The sequence below is a fragment of the Triturus cristatus genome, chromosome 9 (assembly GCF_964204655.1).
Source record: "Triturus cristatus chromosome 9, aTriCri1.1, whole genome shotgun sequence".
Classification (NCBI taxonomy): domain Eukaryota; kingdom Metazoa; phylum Chordata; class Amphibia; order Caudata; family Salamandridae; genus Triturus; species Triturus cristatus.
In genome coordinates this window covers 14,927,947-14,954,022 of record NC_140592.1, presented here as the reverse complement: position 1 = coordinate 14,954,022, position 26,076 = coordinate 14,927,947, and the positions used below count along the sequence as shown (strand labels likewise).

General features: G+C 48.3%; 1 protein-coding gene across 2 annotated transcripts in view; it reads right to left on the bottom strand.

The window, feature by feature from the left end:
• The window catches only part of PPP4R2 (protein phosphatase 4 regulatory subunit 2), a 188,357-nt gene that overhangs the window by 33,917 nt on the left and 128,364 nt on the right, over positions 1 to 26,076 (bottom strand). For both annotated transcript variants that reach the window (XM_085624236.1, XM_085624237.1), the window contains exon 5: positions 14,000 to 14,037. In XM_085624236.1, coding sequence (XP_085480362.1) covers positions 14,000 to 14,037 — 38 coding nt within the window. The remainder of the gene's footprint in view (positions 1 to 13,999; positions 14,038 to 26,076) is intronic.

Sequence of the window (26,076 nt, the reverse complement as noted above, 5' to 3'; positions counted from 1 at the left end):
TAGTAAAGGTGGATTGCGCGGGAGCTTTGTAAGAGGTGGAGGGGCTATCAGAGGAGTCGCCTCGATGGGTGCTTCTGAAGGATGAGCGACAGAAGGACCGTCTGGGAGCTTGCGTTTGCAAGGCTCCCATAGATTTGGCGGGGTCTGTATCCTACATTTTCTCAAGGGATACGTCTACATTGGGGCCAAATAGGTGTTGCTCATCAAAAGGCTGATTTGAGTATAGAACTCTGTACTTCGGGTTTAAAACCGGATGTACGTCACCAGGCATGCCTGCACAAAAGGACACTGGTGTTTATTGCCCTTGAAGCAATATCTGCTACATCTAGGGCCCACCGGATGGAGGTGTTAGTGATGGTTTTACCCTCCTGAGTGAGTTCACTGGCCCTGTTTTTATATTTGTCAGGGAGGTGCTGCATTATGGACTCAAGCTCGTCATAATGTGCCCTGTCATACCTGGCTAGGAGCGCTTGGGTATTAGCAATGCGCCAAATATTTGCTGACTGTGACGCTGTGCGTTTGCCAGAGGCGTCTAGGAGTTTTGATTCCTTGTCTGGTGGTGGTGCGTCACCCGACGTTTGGGAATTTGCTCTCTTCCTGGCAGTAGAGACTACTAGGGAGTCTAGTGGTGCGGGGCCCTTAATGTATACTGGGTCAGTAGGGGCAGCTTTATATTTCTTTTCTATTCTTGGATTGATGACCCGAGCCCTGACGGGGTCTTTAAAGATCTCTGGTGCATGCTTAATGACCCCTTTAAGCATGGGCAGTGTTGAGGTGGACCTTTGTGTGGTATCAAAGGTGTCCATAAGAAAATCCTCCTCTACTGGGTCTGTATACAGGGCTACCCCGTGGTATTGGACAGCTCTGTGAAGGAGCTGGTTGAATCCGATACTGTCCACAGGGGGGTGGGGTTATTGGAGGGATAAATATCTTGTGGGGGTGTAAGGGACATCTGGGACACTAATCATCCCAGGGGTCAGGGGAGCCAGTGGGGGTAGGGTCCCCAAGGGGTTGATCATCCGCACCTTCCCCTGCATCATCTGAGGTGTTATCATCTATTGGGGTAGGTGATGGTGTGGGAGAGTGGTGTGGTGGGGGAGGAGGTGGAAGAAGAAAAGGAATCCTTAAATGAGAGGTAGCAAAGTTGCTCTTCTTTGGTGGCGGTGCGGGCGCAGGCATTTCTAGTGGTCTTTTCTTGATGCTGAGCATTAAATGACCAGTCTTAGGATCCTTCATTAAAGTCTTTTGGGTAGGACCTGGACGAAACAGTTCATCTGCGGGAGACAGATCCTTCAGAGTCAAGGGCTTCGGTGCCGTACGTTTTTTGGGCGCCGACTCAGTAGCGGTTCGAGGCTTGGAACCGTGTAGTTTTGAAGTGTCTTTATCAGTTGGAACTGGTTGCGGGTTTTTCGGTTCCAAGGTCTTTGGCTTGGAAGAATCGGGCCTTTCGGTGGGTGTTTTTTAGTCGGCTCCGAGGGTGTTGTCGGTGCCGAGGAACTGGTGCTATCCTTCGACGCCGAGTGCTTCGATGTGGGAGCAGCGGTCGGCGTGGATGAGGTAGAGGACGCCTTTTTCTTCGGTGCCGGAGTTTGCATTTCGGTGCTGAGGGTAGGCTGACTCGAGCCCGAGTCGCCTAAAGGCTTAATAGGCTTCTTTACCGGGCACGAATGCAGGGCATGGGAAGCAGTGTCTCGGCGTGCACCTGGGCCCGAAGGTGGAGGTGGTACCGAAGCCTTTTTTTGACAGTGTCGAGGGGGGGGGGGGGTGGGTAGGGGTCGACGTCTGTACTCACGGCCCTTTGAGCTGGAGTGATGTCTTTGACGTCGGAATCATCTGCTTCGGAGGTGCTGATGATGGCTTCTTCGACTCGACCCTGCTCAGGAACATCGACGCCCTCTTGAAAGATGTTGTCGGGGATCGAAGATGACAAGCGCGCCATTGTTCTTCGAGCTAGTCGGTCCCGGGTGGTCATTTTGGAGCGGAAGGAGGCACAAGCTGGACAGTCTCTGGCCTCGTGCTCCGGTGAGAGGCAGAGGTTGCACACCTCATTTAGGTCGGTGTGGGGAAACTTCGACCCACAGCGAGGACACTTTTTAAATGGCGTCCTTTCCATGAGCCGGAGATGAGGCCCGAAAGCCTTTGTCGACGACCGGAATCGAAGACTTCAAAGTTGAAGGGTCACGTGTGGTTGGAAAACGCGATCAAAACAATACCGTCGAGAAGGGAAGGATTGCACGTCGAAAGAGAAAACCGTTAACTGTTCCGAACTGGAACGCGAGAACACATCCGAGCCTGATGGCGGAAAAAAAACAATCTGAGGATGGAGCCGATGCCCATGCGCACTATGATCCAAAGGAGGAGTCACATACCTCGTGACTTCCAAAGACTTTCCAAGACAAAAACAAGTGCAAACATTCGGGCCCAACACCAGATGGCGATCTATGCACAGTGTGTAATCTGCAGCTCATGCCTCGAACGAAAAACTTATCGAGTTACTCTAATACAAACTGAAGGCCATGGACATTACACCAGACATAAGAGCAGCCTGTTTCGTGGCAGTGGTTTCTTTTGGAAGTCCTTATCGCATGCCTGGTACCGCAAGCTCCTTGGTCAGGTCCCTCACCTCCACAGACCCATTCTAACAGTCTCCTGCTCAGGGATTTCAATCTTGGGCTAGTTGGAGACTGTCTCGGACTCACACCACTCTACTGGGTGAGGATTACTCACCAGTCCCTTTTTCTTTACTTCATCCTATGCCTCCTGCTCGCAGTTTCCCTGCACGGACCGCTTTCTATCACCTTTCAGTCATCACTCCTCGCACTATGAATTACCTCTCCACGCCTAAAGGTGCGACGCGAGGAACAATTCCTCAGCAGAAAAGTTAAACCTTCCTGTAATTCCTCCCTCCATCTCGGCGTCACTCTGCTTTCCGTTTCATTCAAGAAATTCAATAATTGGATTTCCTCCACTATTAGAAGTCGCCTGGGCCAACGTCTCATTCCCATTTAACTCCCTCAGTGTCCTGTTAAATCTCGGACCTGGTGTACACCCTTAAGAATCTTCCGCGAGGGCAGACTGATGTGCCACTAACAGAGGGGACACCTCAAAGCTCCACCCGCAACCACAAAGCACTAGTGTGCTCGACCAGGGCTACCCATTTTGCTAAGAGCCAATGGCCAAGGCAGGCAATAATTCCAAAGACCTTTTTGAGAAATTTTCCTCCCTAACCTCGACCCCATTTCTCCATCTCCAGTGCTTTGATGAACACAGCAGTCACAAACATTGCAATTTGGAATTTACCACCCCAGAAATGCATTAGCCAATGTATCAATCTCATTTTAGGAGCCCTAGAGGCATGCTGTAGGTGTCACTTCCAAATACTGATTCAGCATCAATGTTTTGCAACGGTAATCCAGTCACAAAACATTTCAAAGTAATCAACTCCCAACAAGGTTTAGTAACCCATTCAACAAGCATTGGCATAGCCAATAGGTCTCGCTTTTGGGACGTTATAAGTATTTAGCCATGCAGCATTGTTTCCTGGGTGCTGTGCCGTCAGGTATTGAAGAGCTATACAATTACCACACAGTGGGAAATGCAGTCTGATTAAGGAATGTGTATGTTAAGACAGCCTTCATGGGGTCATGCAGTCTGATGAAGGAATGCGCATGATAAGACCGCCTTCATGGGGTCATGCAGTCCGATTAAGGAATGCGTACCATAAGACAGCCTTCATGGGGTAAAGTGAAGATCCTGAACTGCAACTGGGGTTAGGTTCTCCAGGTAACATAAGAGGTTGCTGTCATTTTCTTAATACAAGACAGTTTGGGCAATTCACAGAGTAGTGCATGACTCTTGTGCACCCTAGGGTGAATGGTAGGCAGAGTGCCCACAGCATCCAGGCACGTCTAGCATAGGACGCAGTTCAGATCTCATAGCAGTACCTCAGGACAGCGAGTTCGCACCCTCTGGCAGTCTTCTGCATCATCATTGATGCTCAGTGGGTTGCTGCATCATTGGTGAATGTGTGGTGTGACCACTTACTTGGAGCTATACTGAACCAGTCAAGTCAGTATGTCTGACTGAATCATGCCCACTCCTCCCAGAAAAATACAAGGACGCTGCTCCGAGCCATGGCCTTCCTATGTGTTGTGCAAACAATGTTCTATGCACCGTAACAGAAATATTAATAAATTGTACAAAAGATCACAGCATAGTCTTGGAGCAAGTAAAGTCACATCCAGCATCATGTGTAAAGACCAGGGTATGGTGCTAAGCTGAAGACTGCTGCAACCTGTTAATCTGCCGCATCTTGTGAAAAGAGCAAGCCCGAACTGCTGACTAGTGCACGGTCAGTGCTCTTTAGTTGTTTAAGTGCATAGGTCCCAAATAAATGTCAGAATGTATAGATCAGAGCATGCTTCAACATAAATTAGAACATAATGTCCCAAGGCTGCTGTGAGAACCCCTGCTTCTTTAAGCTTCACGCAGAGCAGCTTTTATTTTCGCCAATTATCATGCTGTGTAAGTCGGTGAGCAGTGCAGACCTGTGGATGCTGGACATAGGAAATACTTGGTTGAGACTCCGTCGAGCCACCTGCAGACACAGAGTTATGGGGAAGAGCAGATGGGTAAGGCCGGCTGTCACATGGATAACACACACAAAGGCATGCCATTGGGAGGGTTAGGGGTTTCAGAGCAGGCAAAAAGCAGTTTTTAGCCAATTAAGATCAGAGTTAGCTTTCCAATTCGAACCATGAAAGGAAAATGTTACTTACTAGTAGGCATCTGTTCTTGGCATGTAGAGCGGGTATGCTCACGTCTGAGCATACCCGTCCCACTCGGGGTGACAAATGCGAGGACCTGGCTTGGCAGTTCGGGCTGGACTGTTCCCATGAGGCACAGGGTCAAGACTGATTTGCATATAGCTGGGTTCAAACTGGAATGGCATGGTAAGCAAAAAAAGGATGGATTTAGGCCCAGATCTCTGTACTGGGGTGAATGTATGACATTGTTCTGCATTCTGTCTATCAATTGTTTTTGCATTTGTCACCCCGAGTGGGACGGGTATGCTCAGATGTGAGTCCCATGCTCTCCATGCCACTGGAATCAAGCCATCCTGGCTAAAGAGGGGTGAAACCCTGAAACCGGTCCTAGGATGCATGTTTCCAGTCCAGGTAGGAGCTGGCTTGGCAGTTAGGGCTGGACTGTTCCCATGAGGCACAGGGTCAAGACTGATTTGCATATGGCTGGGTTCAAACTGGAATGGCGAGCAAAAAAACGATGGATTTAGGTCCAGATCTCTGTACTGGGGTGAATGTATGACATTGTTCTGCATTCTGTCCATCAACTGTTTTTGCATTTAGAGGGGTAGATGTCATCCTGTGAAACATTAGGGACATCTGGCGTACTGTAATCTTCCCAGGGGAATAAGGTGGAACCCCTAGTGGCTCATCATCCGCATTGCCTAGGTGTCATCATCCATTGGTGGAGGAGATTGTATAGGAGAATGGTGTGGAGGAGGTGGTGGAGGAGGGACCCTGAGGGGAGATGTGGCAATGTCCCTTTTTTTAGGTGGTATAGAAGGTACAGGTGTATCCAAATGTCTCTTGGTACTCAAAGTCAGGTGACCAGTTTTAGGGTCTTTTAGAAGAGTTTTCTGTTTAGGGTCTTGTCTAAATAGCTCTTCTGAAAGAGGCTGGTCTTTCGGCACCGAACATTTCGGTTCGGAAGACTTGCGCGGCACCGAGTCTGGAAAGGTGTTGTGCTCCTTTGGCTTGGAACTGTAATACTTTACAGTCTCTGTGGCTGCTTGTGAAACCGGGTGTTTTTTCGGTTCAGAGGCTTTTTTCGGTTCCGAAGGGTGTGAGTCCGAAGCTTTAGGGATCGGCTTTTTGCTCAGATCTGAGTGCTTTTTCCGAGTCAATGGAACGGTGCCTGTAGATTTCGGTGTCGAGTGCTTGGATGTGGAGGCAGCGATCGCCACAGAGGAGGAAGCTGGTTTCTTTTTCGGTGCCCGCTCGGTGCCGATGGCAGACTGACTCGAGCCAGAGTCGCCTGAAGGCTTAGTAAGCTTCTTTGCCAGGCCCGAAGGCGGGACATGGGAAGCAGTCTCTCGGTGTGCACATGGGCCCGAAGGTGAAGGTGTGACCGAAGCCTTTTTCAATGGTGTAGGGAGGGGGTCGGAGTCAACGTCTTTACTTATGACCCGCTGCCCAGGAGTGATGTCCTCGAGGTCGGAGTCATCGGCTTCGGAGGCGCTGACGGGGCCTTCTTCAATTTGCTCCAGTTCTGGTACATCGACGCCCTCCTGGAAGATGTTATCGGGAATGGGTGCCGACGAGTGAGCCATTGTTCTCCTGGCTTGACGATCTCGAATGGTCGTCTTGGAGCGGTAAGAGGCACAAGCAGAGGTTGCACACCTCATGCAGATCGGTGTGGGGAAATTTCGACCCACACGGAGGACATTTCTTGAATGGCGTCCTTTCCATGAGCCAGATACCAAGGCATGCCCGAAGGCCTTCGCCGACGACCGGAATCGAGGACTTCGATGTTGAAGAGATGCACGACGACTAGGGATCGCGAACGAAAACAATACCAGAGAAGGGTGAATGATTGCACATGAAGATTGGAATTGGGGACTGTTCCGAACTGGAGAGCGAGAAAAACACATCCGAGCCCGATGGCGGAAAAAACAATCTGAAGATGGAGCCGATGCCCATGCGCACTATCATCCAAAGGAGGAGTCACCTATCATGACTTCCAAAGACTTTTCCAAGACGAAAACAAGTGCAAACATCCGGGCCGAACACCAGATGGCGATCTATGCTTAGTGTGTGATCTGCAGCTTATATGCCTCGAACAGAAGATTTTCCATATGAATATTATGGCCAGGTTTAGTCTTTGGATTGAAATGCCTAGCTATACTAATGCCAGTTAACGAGAAAGAGTAGTGAAGGGTAATAAAAAATACTGTGGTATAATTTTCATTCATTTTAAAGTTTCTTTTGTCAAATATTCAACCCCCATAACGCCCCCCACGGCTTTTGTTCACATTTCAAGCGTGCGCGTCAGGGGGAAGTTTCCAATCACACGCACTCGTTAATTTTCCTTAATGCCGCTGTGAATGCCACAATGGGAACAGGAAGTAGCCTTTTCAGCTGAGTGTGAAATAGATTTGAAACCTAGGCTAGAAATGACGTTACATTTCACGGCTTCATGGAAATTAGCAGTAAATAAAAACAGAGTTAAAGTGAGTATGTACTCTTAACCTGAATCATCTCATGTCAGTACAGTGAACATTTTCTGTATTAATTGAAATATGTGAAGGACATGTGTTGGAGTCCACGGCATGTCACAACCGTAACTCGTGGCATCTTATTGTGAGACACGGATATCTGTATTACAATGTGCTTTTCTTAAATGAATGAATGTGCATTCATGATTTGACTTCCGTCCGGGGAAAGAAAGATCAACCTCGTTGCCATAGAGACATTCAAAGTCTTTATAGGGACTTTAAATGCCCTCAGCTCAATATGACAGCTATAGGTTTTATATCATGTCTGGTAATGAATCAGGAGTTCACGATCAGTTTCTGAGCAGTGGTCAATCAACTGATTGTTGGACTCTTCTTTGATCTCGAAAGTCACTATATCAGTATTACAATCACTTGTCAAATGTGCACGCGCTCATCCCTGACGAACATTCTGCGCCTTCCAACTGCACTCTGGGAAACGTAGGCCTCCACCCGCAAAGAGTAATGTGCTGCCTTATGTTGTGCTTGAGCACCAACACTACAATTCCCGTCTGAAACTGCAGATATCGAGCCGCGCGGGTCACAACAGGAGATGTAGTTATTATGTGCCCCTAGATCCAGACCTAACATTGTAAAGAGGAGGTATGAACTACAAATCCCAACGGCCAAAAGAGGACATCGATACACCACCAGCACTGTTTGAACTGTGCCTCCAGGACACAGCTGAAAGGGGTGGGTCTGTGAGGATTTCTGGTGTTTGTGTAGAGCGGACTGGGTGACCAGTATTTGTGGGAAATAGTGCTCGTGCAGTGGTATCGGAGTGGTATCCTAGACTTGCTTACTACGTTTGTGGCAGGAAGTAAACCTGCAAAGCATTAACTCGGGAGGAAAACGTTTCGAGCATCACCCTAAACTAAAGTCGGGCTAACTTCCTGTGACCTAGAAGAAAACGAGGGTGAGAGATGTTAAGAGTAGGGTGGTAGAATGGAATAGCGAGAGGAAGGAAGAAAGGAAAGAAGGGAAGATGGAGGAAAGTGGTATGGAAGGAAGAAGAATGGAAAAAAGAAATCAAAGAAGCGAATAAAGAGCAAAGCCGAGGCAAACAAGCTTAAATCAAAGCAAGCAAGACGCGTGGCCGCGAGACGCGCTTTGTGGTGGGGGAGGGGGGGGGGAGCATTGAAGCGTGCGCTTGGGAGAGCAAGCAAGAGGAAAGCCAGATGGCGCCTGATTGAGCGATGCGAGGAATGCGCATTACTGTGCGTGTAACCGCACGCTCTAGGCCACAAGCAAAAGCATGTGGTCGGATTTCTAAAACCCACTTACTAAATGTCTCACCAGACCAGCGCATGCGCTGGCTCAGGAGAGACCTAAAAAGGAAGTGGTTTCTCTTTCGACCCCTTCTCATTTTGAATGCAACATTTTTGTTGGGAAGTAGACAGTGGTCCAGGGGAACATTGCTAATTGTACAAACCTTTTTTAAAGGAAAACAGGCTGAATTTAAAAAAAAAGGTTTGCTTCCATTAAAGGCGATCACAGATAAGGTGGTCTGATGACGTGACTTACTTTAATTGGCGGCCATCTCAGGGATGGTAGCCTGTTAACTTGTGGCCTACTTCATTACTATTCATGAGGTAGGCCAGATTATGACCCACATATAGGTTGGTTCATAAAATGCTTTATTGGTTGCAAAAGTACTGGTGGCAAATTATATGTAAAACGCGGATCCAGCGCATGACTTGTAAATACATGCAGAAAAAATTGTGGCCTGCTGTTTTGTTCATATTGGTTTTCTCGATTTTCGTTCTCACTTCTCCAGCTCTCTCAGGCTCCATATGATTGGAGTCCTAATTATGACCCTTATTGTCGAAACGTCGTTGATATCAAGTGCAGAGTCTTGCAGCAATGGGTATTCCAACTAAACGAGCTGTGCACTTGATTCCTTAATATGCACATTTATAACTTTATTCACACGTGTACTGCACTAAAGACAGCACTATTGTCACTTGCGCCCTTTCCAGGTCTCGCTGAGTCAGCGCGCATGCTCTGCTCGGAGAGACTTTAGTAGGTGAGTTTTCAAAGTGCTGCTGGCTGGCGACAAGCTTGCGTTCACGCGAGCGTGCACGCACTCAGCCGGCAGCTTTGCAATGTGTATGGAAGCGATCACTTTCGCAAGCGCAGCCTACTTTCACTTTTCACGCGCACCACTCGCGTTTCTTGTTTTGCGTTGCATCTAGATTAACGAGTTTGGATACAAGACATGCTGCCACTGTGGTACACAAAGCTGGTAAAACTGAAAGCAGCATATACATTCTCTGCGTGACTGCAAAAGACAATGCGAGGAAAAAGTTACAGGTTACACTAGGCTTGGCTTGTTCTGAAAGTTGCTCTCCCTGATTACAGGCTACATCTCTAATAGCCCTGTCTGCAGTGTTTGACACAACTGACCATGTTAATCTTCTTTCTAGATATAAAGCCTCTGGCTGTGACCAAATATCAGTATGCTTGTTAGAGTCATTCCTTATAGTACAGTCTAAACCCATTTTTTTCGCCCCATTTAATTCAAACACTAAGCTAGCAACATGCGGTGTGCCACAGGGATCTATAGTGTCACAATTGCTTTTTAATATTTACATGCCCTCCTTAGCGTCAATCTTGAAGGATATTGGTGTACAACCCTACATGTATGCCCATGATACTCTGAGGATTTTCAAACTTCAACAGTCATCACTATTTAAATCTACTGCCAACAACAATCATTCCAAACTGACTAATTCCCTTACCATCATTCACCAGAGAATGGCACATTTGTTTTCTAAAATTTAACACCTCAAAAACGGAGACACTTATCACCAGAAACTATGTTCAGAAAATGCAACCTTTAATTTGGTCTGGAATAATAGGCCCAGAGGACTACAGAACGCTACATTACAAGCGCATTGTTCTGGTACCTAAATTTGGTGAGAAAAAAAAAAAGATCTTGTCGTACACTGACAGCAATCACAGTACACCTATTGTCCAGGCATTAGTTCCATCTCCCGTAGATTTTGGACATGCTTGCTGTTTGGGTCTCCCTGCGAAACAACTGAAACACCTTCAACTATTCCACAATGCAGTGGCGGGCCTCATCACCAGGACCCCTCGTCAGCATTACAATATTCCAGTGCTTAGTTGCCCATCAGGAAAATAATTATACTTTAAAGTCGTGGCAATAGTACACCAAATGATCCATGGGTCAGCCCAATGGTTTCTTCATTCAAAATGTGCTAGGTACCAGCCGATTAGACCCTTGCGTCCCAAAACCCTGAAGTAAGAAGCATTGGTATAGCCAAAAGGTCTCGCCTTCGGGACCTTATAAGTGTTTATTTATCCAGCACAATATCCTTGGTGCAACAGCATCAAGTGTTACATGGCTAAACACTTATAAGGTCCCAAAGGCGAGACCTATTGGCTATGCCAATGCTTGTTCTAGATGGTAAAATGTACATCATTAAATGACAATTATTTTTTAAATATTTATATGCTAGTAAATTAGGGGCCACTGGTTTAGAAAGAATCATAACCCCCAGGTCCTCGGTGATTCTTGGGTTTGCCTAATGTTTTTTAAAACACTCCAGTTTGTAGCCACACTGGCACTCACAGCAGCCTGTGCGGCTGAGCTGGGACACGGACCTTACCCGGCCTCACATTTGGAAACTTAATTACTACTCAGCACATGGCACAAGCAAGCGGCAAGTGGTGCAATGCATTATCTGCAAACTTGCGAGGGCGGAGGGAGAGAGTGTAAGCATGCGACTCATTCACATATAGAAAAAAGCGTTGGCACACCAAGGTAAACCTGGAAATTAATTATTGGTACTCAGCCCAGAGTTGGACTTCAGCTGAATACTAGTCAATTCACTTTACCCAACCCAGAACACATGCTCCCAGGGTACTCCACCACAGTGCACGCCTTATTTAACTATGTATTCAAATATCTTTCACCTTATCCAGAGCTGTAAGCTTTGAGGCACTGTACTCAACACAATGTAAATACCCGACTTCTTGCATAACATATCAAAGTAGTCCAACACCAGACTATTAACGAAGCACAAAAGGCGAAAAAGATGCCTACGTCCTGCAAAAGAACATTAGTAATCGCAAACCGAACACCACCACCATTAAAGATACAATACATTACTATCCATGCCTTTGCACTAAAATCAGCCAACACTAAGCACACATGCAACCACCACAGCATAAAATGCAATACAGATGACAATGTGCTGTAACCCCAACACCACCAAACCAAAATACCACAACACCTACACCACTGCAGAAGACACAAGGTATCACTAAACATGCCCTGGCACCAAAAATCAGCCACTCGTATTATAAATACTAAAAGCACCCTCATGTAATCAGCACAGCTGAAAAGGGCAGACAGATGCCACGCTACAATGACAGAACAACTCAGGCTACTGTAGCAACTGTCACAAGATGCTTGTGGCATCAGGAACAACTCAACAGAAGAAAATACACCCAATGACACCAGGCCCCTTTGAAGCGCACACCCAATCCACAATACACCATGGGCAGCACAGACCTCAAGAGCAGGTGCAAGCGAAAAGCCATGCCAACAATCGCAGATGCACAAGTCAGCAACAACTGCTCCCAGCAACAGACCCAAAGACTTGAATCAGTGGACTACCAGCCCAGCCAGGAAGATGCCAACCGAAGAAACTATGTGCAAAACAGAACACTCCGAAGCAACACTGCCCCGTACACCTGCTAAAGAGTACCTATTCACACCCAGCCTCTGCAAACTAAATTTCAATCAGGATGAGATGCTACACAATGCTGAGAGACGGCAGTACTCAGAGGCCCCATCAACTACCACGAGAACCTGCAGATAGTAACAGCTTAACACGAGCTGGTCAGAGGGGACCGTCATAAGCCTCTCTCGGGAGACGAGGGTTAGTGCCACCAGTTTGTAAACAAGAGCCTCTAGAAGAGTGAGCTGCCCAATTAATGCATGCTCACAGCCTTAACACATCCGGGGCACTCCCTAGTGGATTGATTTTCTACGTTTAACATTTACAGGGTAATCGGGAAGGCATTTGTAGAGTTATTTTACACAAGAAACTGTAAATTCATGGTCAGAGGTTTGCTCCTTCCGATAACATTTAATTTATAAAAATGAATAACCGCGTTCTACTATGGCATGTCCCAAAATCTTAGAAACTACACAAGACAGAAAAACTATATTTTTTAACACTAAGACGCCTAAAGACATCTTCAATGTGGTGATCAGTACACATCTGTTGAAAGTTGTCAACTGCTTCATTCACAGTAAAATAACGTCAATGTGCATTTTTATCAAAGGATGGTGTTTATGACAAGCAATGTTAGAAAACTATGTTGTCTTGGTGAATGCTTCTACTGCGCGTTGTGGAATGCAGAGAAGAATGCCTCACTCGTGCAGTCAGGTTACATCGAACAATATGTTTCACGGCTATACTTTCAGTTGAGCTCTTACCTCACAGGTGCCATTTCTTCCTTCCTGCCCACCTTCCTTTGCAGTTCTTGCTTCCCCACTATGACCTTTTACCATTTGATTTCCCCAACCTCGTCGACCCTCCATTGCTCGTCTGCTTCCCCAGCTCCTAGCACCCAGCGCTGACAGCTTGCTGCCCCACCGTCCGTGGTCACCTTGCTGCCTCCGCCCCTTCAACGCACGCCGCAGCCCACGTTTAGTTGTCATTGTGTTTTCCCATTGCCTTTTAAAACACCCCGTTCTCGTCCACCCCAACCCATTCTCCCATTTTTGTGCTTAAGGGGAAGGGAAGCAAATTAGAGCTACCCGCGTCAGCTTTTCAAAATTATTTTTAGCCATGCTGCTGCACACCAGGGATAAAAATGATTCCCAAGGCCAATAGCTTTCATTGGCGAGACCTATTGGCTCTCCCAATGCTTGTTGAAATATGACATTCCCATATTAAGTATTCACTTTTCACCACTCACTGGCTGCTGCCGTCATTATCAGAATCCTGGCAGTTCGAGCTGGACTGTTCCCCATGAGGCACAGGGTCAGACTGATTTGCCTATGGCCATGTCTGAACTGGGGTGGTGGAGTGAGCTAAAGAATGATGGATTAAACCCAGATCAGTTGACTGGGGGTGAGTGCTTGCTATGTTCAACACTCCGTCCATCATCCCCTTTGGTTTTGCTTTGTTCGTCCCAAGTTGGCAGGGTATGCCCAGAAATGGGTCCCTTGCTCACTTTGCCACTGGATTCAAGCTAGCCTGGCTGATGACGGCTGATTAGCCAGAAACCGGTCCCAGGATGCTTGTTTCCGGTCCAGGGAAGATATGGCTTGGCAGTTCGGGCTGGACTGTTCCCATGAGGCACAGGGTCAGACTGATTTGCATATGGCCATGTCTGAACAGGGGTGGCGGAGTGAGCTAAAGAATGATGGATTAAACCCAGTTGACTGGGGGTGAGTGCTTGCAATGTTCAACACTCCGTCCATCATCCCCTTTGGTTTTACATTATCAGAATCCTCCCATGAATCTCCCCAGATTCACATTCTCTTCTATGCTAAGGAACACTTTGAAAACACACTGCTCCCAATATGAACTCTATTGACATGCAGCTGTAATATTCAACACTACTCCCTCTGTGGGTCAGCTAGGTTGCGCAGCAGAAAAGTAGATCAAAGGAAAGAAAATAGTTTAGGAAAACACATACAAATATTTAAGTACTTACTCCGAAGTTGGATGTACACAACTGACGACCATAACGTTCTGTGAGGACAGAAAGGAAACCAATGTAATTTAAGATTTCAGGAGGAAATGCAGATTACCATGAATACGAAAAAGTTATTAACAGTAGAAAAAAACAATAATTCACAGTGATATACAAGACAACAATTTAGCGGGGGAAAAACAAGGGCAGCCGTTGGTCTCACACAAATGTCTACCTAAATGGCTCATTCGCCACTAACTACGGGGTGGGTCGCGCACGCAGGCAAAAGTAAAGATTTAACACAGAAAGGCAGGACTCTTCAAAGGCTTGTTTACCACCAGCTACTAGCCTAGGTCAGCAATCACGGCTCCAATACCACATCTACTAGCTGCGTCGGCAATCATAGCTCACTCGCCGCTATCTCCTGACTGGAACAGTAACCGTGGCTCATTCAGGGCAATCTGTCAGCTCGGTCTGCAATCACAGACTCACATGCCACCAACAGCCAAGCTGGGTCACCAATCATGGCTACCCCATTACTAGCTACCAGCTGGGTCGGCAATCACAGACTCACAAGCCACTAATAGCCAAGCTGGATAACTAATCAAGGCTACCACATTACTAGCTACCAGCCTGGTCGGAAATCAGACTCACATACCATTAACAGCCAAGCTGGGTCACCAATCATGACTACCACATTACTAGGTAGCAGCTGGGTCAGCAATCAGACTCGCATACCACTAACAGCCAGCTGGGTCACCGATCATGGCTAATACTACTAGGTAGCAGCTGAGTCAATAAGGAGACTCGCATACCACTAACAGCCAAGCTGCGTAGTGATCAGTGGATCATGGCTACCACATTACTAGCTACCAGCTGGGTCTGCAATCAGACTCTCATACCACTAACAGCCAAGCTGCGTCACCAATCAGGTCTACCATATTCTACCACATTACTAGCTACCAGCTTGGTCAGCAATCAGACTCGCACCAATCATGGCTACCACATTACTAGGTAGCAGCTGGTTGAGACTCATACCACTAACAGCCAAGCTGGGTCACCGATCATGGCTACCACATTACTAGGTAGCAGCTGGGTGAGTAATGAGACTCGTACCACTAACAGCCAAACTGGGTCACCGATCATGGCTAAATCTAAATCCGGTATTTGTAAAGCGCAAACTACTCACCCATAAGGGTCTCAAGGCGCTGGGGGCCATTGGGGAGATTAAGTGAGCGTTTGCTCAGAGCGAGAATAGTCCTGGCAGTGACAAAGACAGTAATTATGCCTCTAGTAATTTGAAACAGCTGGCGCCTGAAAAACATGTGGCTAGCCACTATAAGCAACCCTCTGCTGAACTATTTCAAAACGATCAAATCTCACATTTTAAGCAGGAACCAGGATAGCTGTAATAGTATGCAGACTTCTTTCAGAACAGTAATACAGAATACGGTAAATTTATGACTAAACTGCGACGACCGCTTTGGTAATTTATTTTATTTAAAGACTTTTATATAGCGCTTTACATAAGCTTCAACAATGTTACAACAATGATAACAATTACACGTCACATCAAATATATGCGACATATTAAAGAGCGAGGAGAGACAAATAGAGCGGAAAGGGGGAGTGAGAAGGGAGAGGAAGAGGGGGAAGACGGAATGAGACACATAGGGAAAGTCTGCCCAAAGACCGAATGGGTAGGTGGCGGCAGAGGAAGTAATCCACAGCCAGTCTCCCCTATAGCTTTCAAGGTCGCTCCAACGGGCATCGGTCAGAAAGACAGATAGGAGACAAGGAAAAAGCAGAATTACAGAAATACAATTGAGGGGGGCCGGGGAGAAACCGTGCCCAAGGTCCGGCTGGGTAGGTGACGGTCAGGGGATGAACCAAGGCCGATCTCCTCAATAGCTGAACAGAGCAGCTCCACCGGGCGTCGGACATGATGCTCGGACTCCGCTGTCAGGATAGAGATCATGTGTACTCACTGTCTGATTAGTGGGGGGGGCCGGGAGAAGCCATGGTCCGAATGAATTCCAGATGCCATCTTGAGGTCAAGCACAGTCCTGGTAGGGTTATGTAGGGAAAAGATCAGCAAGGGGGAAAAAAATCCCCACTGACGGCCATGTTAGGGCCAGGCACCCATCGGCCTCAGCTTCGAGTAAATGGTGGCCCCTGTGAACCCTCTCCACACCGTGCGTGTGCCGGGTACTACAGAACTTTAAAGGGAAGGAAGGGCCAGTCTCCCTTAGTTCTTAAAAAGGACACAAGATCTCCCAGGCGCCCATAGGCGAGCAGCAGTCCCTATAAACTCACTAGAAGGCATCTACCATCACAGTAGGCCAGCGCGGCAGGAGCCGCCATTTTGCCACACGCCCAGGAAGACTGGCGGGAAGACTTGCCGGAAACCCCAAGGAAGGACAGGGGGTGTGCCAGCCTCTGCCAACCCCACCCCTCAGTTGGGGGAGGCGAGGTGAAGCACATCTCCGGGCTCTGGAACTGTGGTAGTCCTAAGTGGAATTGCTTCAGGGTACCTAGTAGCATGATCCACTACTACTAGAAGGAATTTGTTCCTTGAGGCTGTGGGAGGTTCAAGTGGACCCACAATGGCCACACCTACCCTTTCAAAGAGCACCTCCACCACTGGTAGTGGGATTAGGGGGGGCCTTTGGATGGCCAACTGTCTTGCCACTGGTTTGACCGGTAACACAGGAGCTGACAAACTCCTTCACCTTTTGGTGCATCTGGGGCCAGTAAAAGTGACTAACTAGCCTTATTCAAGTTTTGGTTTGCCCCAGATGTCCAGCTAGGGTAATGTCATGAGCCAAAGTTAGGAGGAACTCCCTGTACTTCTGTGGCACTACCACCCTCCTGGTGGTTCCAGGAGTGGGGTCTCTTGCCTCAGCATACAGTAATCCCTATTCCCAATAAGCTCTGTGGGTACCACTGACATCTCCCTTCGCTTCTGAAACAGCTTCCTGCCTCAGGTTTTCAAGAGTGGGACAGTCTTGCTGACCCTGGCACAGCTCTTCCTTAGAGGGTCCCCCTGGGCCCAAGAATTCAACCTGGTAAGGGTCAAGCTCCATGGGCTCAGTTCCCTCAGGACCCCTCTCCCAGGGGTGTGTCGCCAGATTTGCTCAGGGTACACTTCTGATCACCATCTGTAGACTTGCGGCACCAGGAGTAGCTGTACTGGGTGCCTTAGGGGCCTTGTTGTGGGGACAAGATTTATCTACAGTTCGGTGTCCTGACTTCTTACAGGTATTACACCAGGCCTTTAAGGGATAAAAGTTCTTCCCCCTTTAGGGTTGAGGCACAAAGGGAGTAGTTTGGGACCCACCCCCCTGAACAGGTTTTTGGGGCCCTTTGGAAGACTCAGACTTTTTATCTTGGGGATTCTCACCACCTTTCCCCTGGGGAGGTTTTGTGACCACCTTCTTCTGGTCACCCCCAGTGGCTGTCCTCGTCACCCTAGTCTTGACCCAGTGGTCTGCCTTCTTTCCCAATTCTTGGGGAGAAATTAGACCTAGGTCTACCAAATGCTGATGCAACTATACATTTGTGCAATTACTTAATATATGTTCCTTGAACAAATTGTACAATCCAGTAAAATCCTGCACACCATGTCCAGCTAACCAACCATCCAGTGTCTTTACTGAGAATTCTACGAAGTCAATCTAGGACTGGGTCTGGGTTTTGTGAACCCCCCTGAATCTAATTCTATACTCCTCAGTGGTGAATCCAAATCTCTCAGAGTCTTCCTCATGAGGTCATAGGACCCTGCATCTGGCCCAGAGAGGGTCAGAAGCCTGTCTCTGCAGTTACCAGAGAACAGTTCCCACAGGAGTGCCCCCCAGAGAGGTTTATTTACTCTTCTTATTTCACAAGCCCTCTCAAAAGCTGTGAACCATTTGGTGATGTCATCACCTTCCTCAAATTTAGGGACAATCCCTTTGGGGATTTTAGGATCAGAAGTTTCCTCCCTATCATTATCTTTATTATTGCTGCCACCATTGAGGGTTTCTTTCTCTAGAGCCAGGAGCCTGGACTCTAGATCCAACCTTTTGGCCAGCTTTGCTAAAAAGCTGTCCTCTTCACTGGTGGGTCTCCCAGTGAACTCTCTGGTACCTGGTTCACCTGTGTGATCTCTAGGTTCCCAGATGCTGATTCTTGGATTCAAGGGTATGGGGCCCTTTCCTCCCTAGGGATTACTGGAGGAGGGGGGTCATTATCCTCCTCCTCCATGTCCTCATCTGATTGGTCATCACCATGATCAGATGGGTGGTCCTTAGCATACTCCGCCAAAAGCTCCTGGAGCCCTAGTTTGGTTGGATGCAGGCCCATTGGTAAATGTTTAGGTTTGCATAGGGACCTCAATTACTTGAAAGACAAGTGTAAGTAAGGTCTGAGGTCGAGCTCCTCCACCAGGTCCTGCATGGTATTATTTTCACTAATAGCTGTTTTTTTTTTTTTAGACATTCTAACCTGACAGTTCTAACCCTCTACCCTTGACTATAGTGACTTATTTTTCTAAAATTCTAATGGGACTTAAGCAAGGCCCTGATAAGACTTTTAGTATTTTGGAAAAGACCAATCCGAATTCTAAAGGCAATTTTAGGAGTTCTGTTGTGTGATCAGATGGTACCCAAGTAGTCCAACAAATGCAAGTTTATATCCCACCGCTGATCCAATAAATGTAGGAAAGTGGCTCTGTATATACTGTTCCCAAATAGGTACAGTGTGTACAGAGTCCACAGTCCCCAGAGGTTTGACAGAGGCTAACGTTAGTTATAACCTTACTCTCTAAAGTGGTAGCTTGGTCGAGCAGTAAGGCAGTATCAGAGGACAGTGTAAAGCATTTGTTGTACACACTCAGTCAGCGAATGGTCTCACACACTCAAGAACTGAACTCTAGGCCAAAGGTTTGTATTTAAAAATATATGGTTTTATTTTAGAACCAACAATAGGTAAAAAAAATATACTTTCTCAGAATGAGAAGCTTTAGTTAAATACTTTTCAATAGGTAATAGTCTTTTGAATGCAATAGATACAGTTTGTTGCAATTAGCAACACAATTCAAACACAACTATACATTGAGCTCAATGGGAAATTCTAAGTAAATGCAATTGATTACTTTTCTAACTCCAGGACTGGATCCTAGATTCAGTCCAAGGACAGTTCCTCGAAACAGGTGAGTAAATACGTTTTAGTTACTGTTGTGATTTTTAAGCAATATTTTGGTATTTTAAAAGTTGAAACTTAGAAACATTTTCTAATAAAATCACCATTGTTAGCCTATGGGAGGAAATTCACTGCTCCTGCTAAATCCCGGCATCTCCCGTGGCCAGCAACATCACAAACCCCGGAGGACCTGGCTACCTTGTGACTCTAAGCATCTGGGACTCCCACGAGCAGTGGTACTGCTCAAAGCAAGTAACTGACCCCTGGCATCAGCCATTGGTCCCTGCCCTTTATCTACCTGTTACGCCCCTAAATTTAGTATTTTGGGGAACCCTGAACCTTCCTTCCTCAGATCCAGATTCCGAAACAAGCAAGAAGATCAAGAAACAAGATGACCTGCCGTGCAGCTGCTAACAAGAGGAAGACACCAACCGATTTGGCCCCAGCCCTACCGGCCTGTCGACCCTCGAACCTGCTCCTGCTAAACCCTGGCGTCTCCAGTGGTCAGCACCCTCAAAAACCCCGGAGGACCTGTCTGCCTTGTGACCAACTAACTGGGGCTCCCACGAGCAGTGGTACTGCTCAAAGCAAGTAACAAGCCCCTGGCATCAGCCAGGAACCGCGACTCATGCACACTCTGCACCCGCCAAGCCTGACCTGTGCCGGAGTGAACAAAGACCACGAGGATGTCCCCCCAGCAACTGTGACCCCGAATCCAGCACCCAAGGACCCACCTCGGCGCTCCGGACGACGCCTGCAGCCTCAGAACCAGGGACCCTCAAACCGCGACCAGCAGAGGGTAAGATTTCCCGACGCCAAAAGGCACCCCTGCACCCGGCGGACCCTTGTGCCCAACTCTTGGGTGCCTACCTATCCTCCAACTACCCAACTTACCTCTCAAAGTGGTGGTCGAACCTGAAGAACCTTCGTCCTCGAGTTTGCAGCCTTTGTTCGTCACTGAGCTTCTCCATTGAAATCCATTGAGCGCCCGACGGCTCAAAAGCACCCTGCACTCAGCGCCAGAGTGCCCCTGGCAGTGCAACCTCTACTCTAATTTACTTCCCTACTTGCCCCGAGTAAGTGATCAGGAGCCCAGCTCCCACAGCCGCGTGGCCTGCTAGCCAGCAGCCTCCAACCAAGGGCCTCCTGCCTCCCATAGGATAACATTGGGCCTAACTGTCTCTGCACCCGGCTGCCCCTGTGCCGCTGAGGGTGTAACAACTATACCTACCTGACCCTGGGAGACCCCCCCCCCCCCCCTTACAAATATTCGTTAAAAATTGCCTGTATAACAAAAACGCATTCTTTCAACTGTTTACAGGAGATGCACCAGTGCTGGATCCTGGATCCAACACTGAGTTAGAAAAAGTAACGATAATCCTACTTGCCTGCTTTGTGAATTTCGTCCCATAGGAGAACATTGGTGATTGTATGTGAAAAAGTTTGTGTCAACTTTTAAAATGCAATAATATTCCTTAAAAATCACAACTGTAACCAAAATGTTTTCACTCAACTGTTTACAGGAGATGTCCCAGGACTGAATCTAGGATCCAGTCCTGTGGTAAGAAAAGTAATCCAAAAAGTAATCAATTGCATTTAACTAGAAATTCTCATTGAGCTCAATGTAAAATTGTGTTTGAAATCGTGTTGCCCTTTGCAACAACTGTAACTATTGCATTCAAAAGTCTATTGCCTGTTGAAAGTATTTATCTAAAGCATCTCATTCCGAGAAAGTATATTTTGATGCCTATTGTTGGTTCTAAAATAAAACAACCATATATTTTTATACAAAACAATTGGCCTGGAGTTCAGTTCTTGAGTGTGTGAGACCATTTGCTGACTGAGTGTGTACACAAATGCTTTACACTGTCCTTTGATACTGCCTGACTGCTCGGCCAAGCTACCACTTTAGAGACTAAGGTTATATCTAACTTTAGCCTCTGCCAAACCTCTGTGGACACTGTGCACACTGTACCTATTTGGGAACAGTATATACAGAGCCACTTCCTTACACCGCTCACCTCCGAGTCTGGCTTCGAGTGGAGGCAGCGGCCCTCCAAGCAAGGCTGGGGACACACAACATATGTCCCTCATGGTGTCCAGACCCCTAATCGTCGGAAGCCTACGATCCGGCATCGATGAGGGTCGCAGAGTGAAATCCCCCTAAAGACCAGGAGGGACCGCCGGGCCTGGAGGCGTGCACGAAGCCTCTGCTTTTGCGTAAAGGGTGGGCCTGATTTACCCAGAGACGCAGAAACCACCGGTAAGCCCACAATCGTGGCTGGGAAATCTTGAATCCAACCCCCTCGTGAGGGAGAACTCCAGGGCCCTGTTTCGACCGGACACCCAGGCCCGTGTCCTATTGTGAGTGGCCTGTGATCTGACATCACCTGGCTCCCCATTACGGCCGGACAGGCCTCGGAACGCTGACTGCAGCACATAGCTGCTGGCTACACCTGCGAAGGCCCCGATAGGAGCACGGCTTCTTCCCCGTCGGGACGCGCCACCCCCCGCTCTGCCAGACAGTGCGGAGTGCCGGTGTCTCCCTGCACGCCACTTGGGAGGCTTCAAGACTCGAGGGGTGATGGAGGTACCCGGACATAGTGCAGCGGAGCAGGTCAACAGCTGAGAACTCAACGGGCGCTGAATGGGGAAGTGGGAACCAAGCTGAAAGGCTCATCTACTGGAGGCACCAACTACAAACTGAGCAGGGACAGGAGAACTATGGAGCCCTGCCTTTTGCTTGCTGGTCGTGGAGCTCCCGTGACCACTGAAGACTGGGGCACTACCATGGACTGTGGAACCTGCCTCACTGCCCGATGGACGGCAAGATTGAACTTACCACCTTACTGGCGTGGTAGCCCTAATCAGGGCAGCCAAGGAGCTGTAACCCCATTGGCAATAACTACGGTTACTATCTGATGGTTGCGGAAAAGTAGGTTTGGGAAAGGGAGGGGGTGGGGGGGGGAAACCCAGCACTTCAATAGCCATACATAATACAATCTGCCATAAATCAGGACACCTCCCACCTTGCTGCACCCCCGGACCGCCACATGGACACATGGGAGCTGTCCCCACAGGAGGATTCTCGAGTGGAGGAAGCTACCACAGGACTCTTTACCACACTGCATCCTACAACGCAGCCCCCCCTACACGCTGCCCAGGCACCTAGGACTAGAGGACTCCCCTCCCCCCCCCCCCCCCTTATAAACTTGGCTAGATATCCCGCTCTACTCTCGATACCCCAACGGCCATTCAGACTGCACAGAAGGCTGCCGACCTGAGAGAGCTGACACCACGTGCCCCCTCCACTTACCTTTGGCCTACCCACAGCACCGTCGATATCAAACGCAAACACCCCCCCCACCGAGCAGGCACAGAGTGGGTGGCACGCTTCTGCGGCGATCCCTACAGGACACCGCAGAGCGACCACTTCAACCCCAGCCATCTTTGGCCCATCACTGGTGCACCTTAGGCCTGGCCTCAGACACCTGCTGTGTCACTGCGCTAACCTAGTGCATCGCCCTGCGACTAAAGGCGAATGTCCACCAACAAGCACAGAAGCAAGTCCTCTAGGCAACTCCTCTTAGCAGAGGCCCTCAAACAACCATGCAATATGCCCACGAAGGTTAAAAACCCCGCCCGCGGCCCCTCCCAGACCACACCAACCCTCACACAAGGTGAGACTATGGACTGTATCCTACTGGAAATCTCAGCTGTTAGTTGTAGACGAGAAGGGATTGGCACCAATATCCACTCATTGGCAACGGAAGCCAAGTTGATAAGAGCAGACATTGCAGGATTCCATGCCAGGGTGGAGGGGCTGGAACAAAGGCTGACGGGGACTAAGAGATTCTATTTCTCCGTAGCAAACTGAACGATTTGGAAGATTACAGCAGAAGAGACAACGTCCGTTTCTTTGGCTTCCTGGAAAAAGCTGACGGCTCGAATGTCAGAGCTCCTCAGAGACTCCCTCCCGAAACTAGTTGGCATCTCCTTTGACCCACCATTAGAGATTCAACACGTTCACCGCATTGGCCCTCCAAGCAAGGACCCTGCTGCACCCCCGACCCCTCATCGCCTGCTTCCTACGACATGAGCAAATGTGCCATTTCCTTGCAAAGGGCATGGCATCCGCAGGGCAGCAGACTTCTCCAGGGAGACAGATATTCACAGCAAGGGATTCCTCGCTCTAAGACCCCGACTGCGCCAAAAGAACATCAAATACAGTCTTTTAGAGCCTGCCTGCTTCTGCATCACCAAGGACGGTGACTCCAAAGATTTCTATGACCTAGAGGACCTACGACTACCTTGGACCACATGGAACCACAGGACATGGACATCCAAAATACGCCCCTGAGCAGGCTCAATCTGGTTGACCTCCTACAGCACTGGACAACAAAAGGGGGAATCCCAGCGGTTCACAGAATCGTGGCAGAGATATTGAGAGGCCCGCCCGCACTCACGAGGATAAGACCTCGGCCCTTCAAACAGTATCTGCCTTCCTACATGAACACAGACACAAATCCCGCTCTCCTTTAAAGCACGTCTCGGATGCAGACTGAGAACGGAGGGGGGGCTGAACCAGGCTCTCCACACCACAGAACTGGACGTGGACACACTCCCGAGAAGGAAGACTTCCAGATGTCGGACAGCGGAGTACCGTTGTAGTGAAGGCAGCGATTTAGACACAGACATTGCTATGTTAGCATAAGCGCGCTAGATGTTAGAAAGCCATCTTGGCACTTTCGCTGCTTTTGCACACGACACTGCAGATACATGTCATTATTTGACATGTAGTTTATAAAATAAACGTTTTAAACTTTAACGTGTCTCTTATTACTCTAGTTGTGGACTGATATGAGAATAATAACGAACAGGTATTTTTGATTCCCACCATTCCTGAGAGTATTCTAAGTCGCTTGTTCTGGGTTGTCTATACATTGGGAGCTCCGATAGAATACAGATAACGAATGGGACACTGATGCTGGTCGGATAGTGGTTCTGAGGTGAGTTTTTGGTACACCACAATTCACTGAGGTCCTGGTTTCCTGCGCATAGTTCTGTGCATGAGCAGAATCCCTGCAACACCGTTTTTGCTGGGCGAACTGGTTGAATAGTTATGTATGCTGTATACGTTATCTGCAGATGCTCCTCCTATGACTCCTACTACTTGTAATGTAAGAGACGTTACTGCTTTTATTTTGATCCTATCTGAGGTATGCATACAACCCCCTTGAGCCAATATATTCGCCCAGAGCATTTTCATGCTGTTTTGGTTCACTCCTCTGGTCCTCTCCCCCCCGTCAATCTTGATCCTACCCAGCCTGTCGGACGCAGCAACTCATGTTTTATCATAGACAACAGCCTGTCCTCCCGGTGGGCCCTTTCCTCTGAGTGGTGCTCCAGCGAGTCGAGACCCGCAGTAGAAAGTCTAGGATCCTAATAGCTGCATAGCAGCCGACCACCACCTGGTCTCCTGTGCATAGTTCTGTGCATGAGCAGAATCTCTGCAACATGGCGCACCTAACGTTTGGTCTTTTGATTTGAAACGCTTTAGTAGTGCTTGTATTGGTCCACGACTCCCTCACTCTTGTTTCCGGATAGCGGGAGTGACGGATTTCACCTACTTATTAGTAGCCTAATAGGTTCTTTCAAGCTTGTTAATTAAAAAGGTTTCTTATATTTCTGAACCCTTGTGCTACTGTAAGATCCGTTGTTCTTCACTGTGTCCTTATGGCAGTCGAAATTGCAGCACATAGCCGTACACCTTTGCAGCGTCATTTGACGCAGTATGGGTTACCGGACGATGGGATGGCCGTTATTTTTGTGGTGAGTGCGGATGTGTCCCACCCGTACGAGTTGTTTTACTCTTGGGTGACGCTGCCGGCAGTGAATGCAGATAAGACGTTTCACTCGTATACTCACACACGGGTCCCAGCAAATTATACGCCATATAGGACGCTGGAGATTCCCCTTTCAGCCTGGCAGCATAGCATTTGGTTTAATGGCACCCTTCCCCATGCGGTTGCACTGGCTAGACTGGGCACTTTGTCAAATTCCAGGGGCCACATGGCTGGTGCTAGCCGGATTTACGCCTCACCCCCGCTATTTGACTATTGCGGTGGATGAATTCCGTACACTCCATACAGCCCTCATTACAGTATATAGGGCTTTAGTACAATACGTTTCACGCAATGTGCAGGTGGGGGCACCTGCTGTTGCGGGACTACCAGCTGGTCACCCTGCGGTTATTAGCACCGTCATAGTTAATTCGGTGATGGGCAAGCACCCCCAGAATAAGGACGATTTGCCTTATTGGCTTGCCGAGAAATTTGACCAACTGGAAGCAGTATTTCCACACTCTACCGCTGGGAAGAAACACAGGATCCTCACCATTAGTTTGCCGAAAGACTTAGTCCCAGAAGTGTCCGATTGGGACAACTGGGGTAAGGTTTTTGCCGCGGTCTACTCAAAGTGCTTTGGCACTCCGTCTATGGCTGGGCTTCCCTCCGTCATTAAACGTGTTCAAGATAACCACGGTTCAGAGGCGGCTGTAGAGTTGGTAATGCGGCTTGTCGGAGTGTTCGACGTAGTTGCCGCTCTCGTCCTTGGTAATCTCAAGGGAGATACGGTACAATTCCAAGGGGCTAATGGCTTAGCCTGCGTCAATGAGCTCGATAAGCCCAAAGAGTTGCCTAAAATTATTGCGGAGGCTTATAGAACTATTGGCCGCAGTAGTTTAGGGGTTCAACCAACTATAGTCATCCCTGACTTGATACACCAAAATAAGGTGAGCTCGTCTGTTAAAGACGATCATCCAACTTTTCCAAAACAGAATTGGCGAACAAAGAAACAGGGAAAGCAGCAACAGAAACAGGGTCTCGTCCTGCGTCTCCCGTACAGCCGACTAGTGA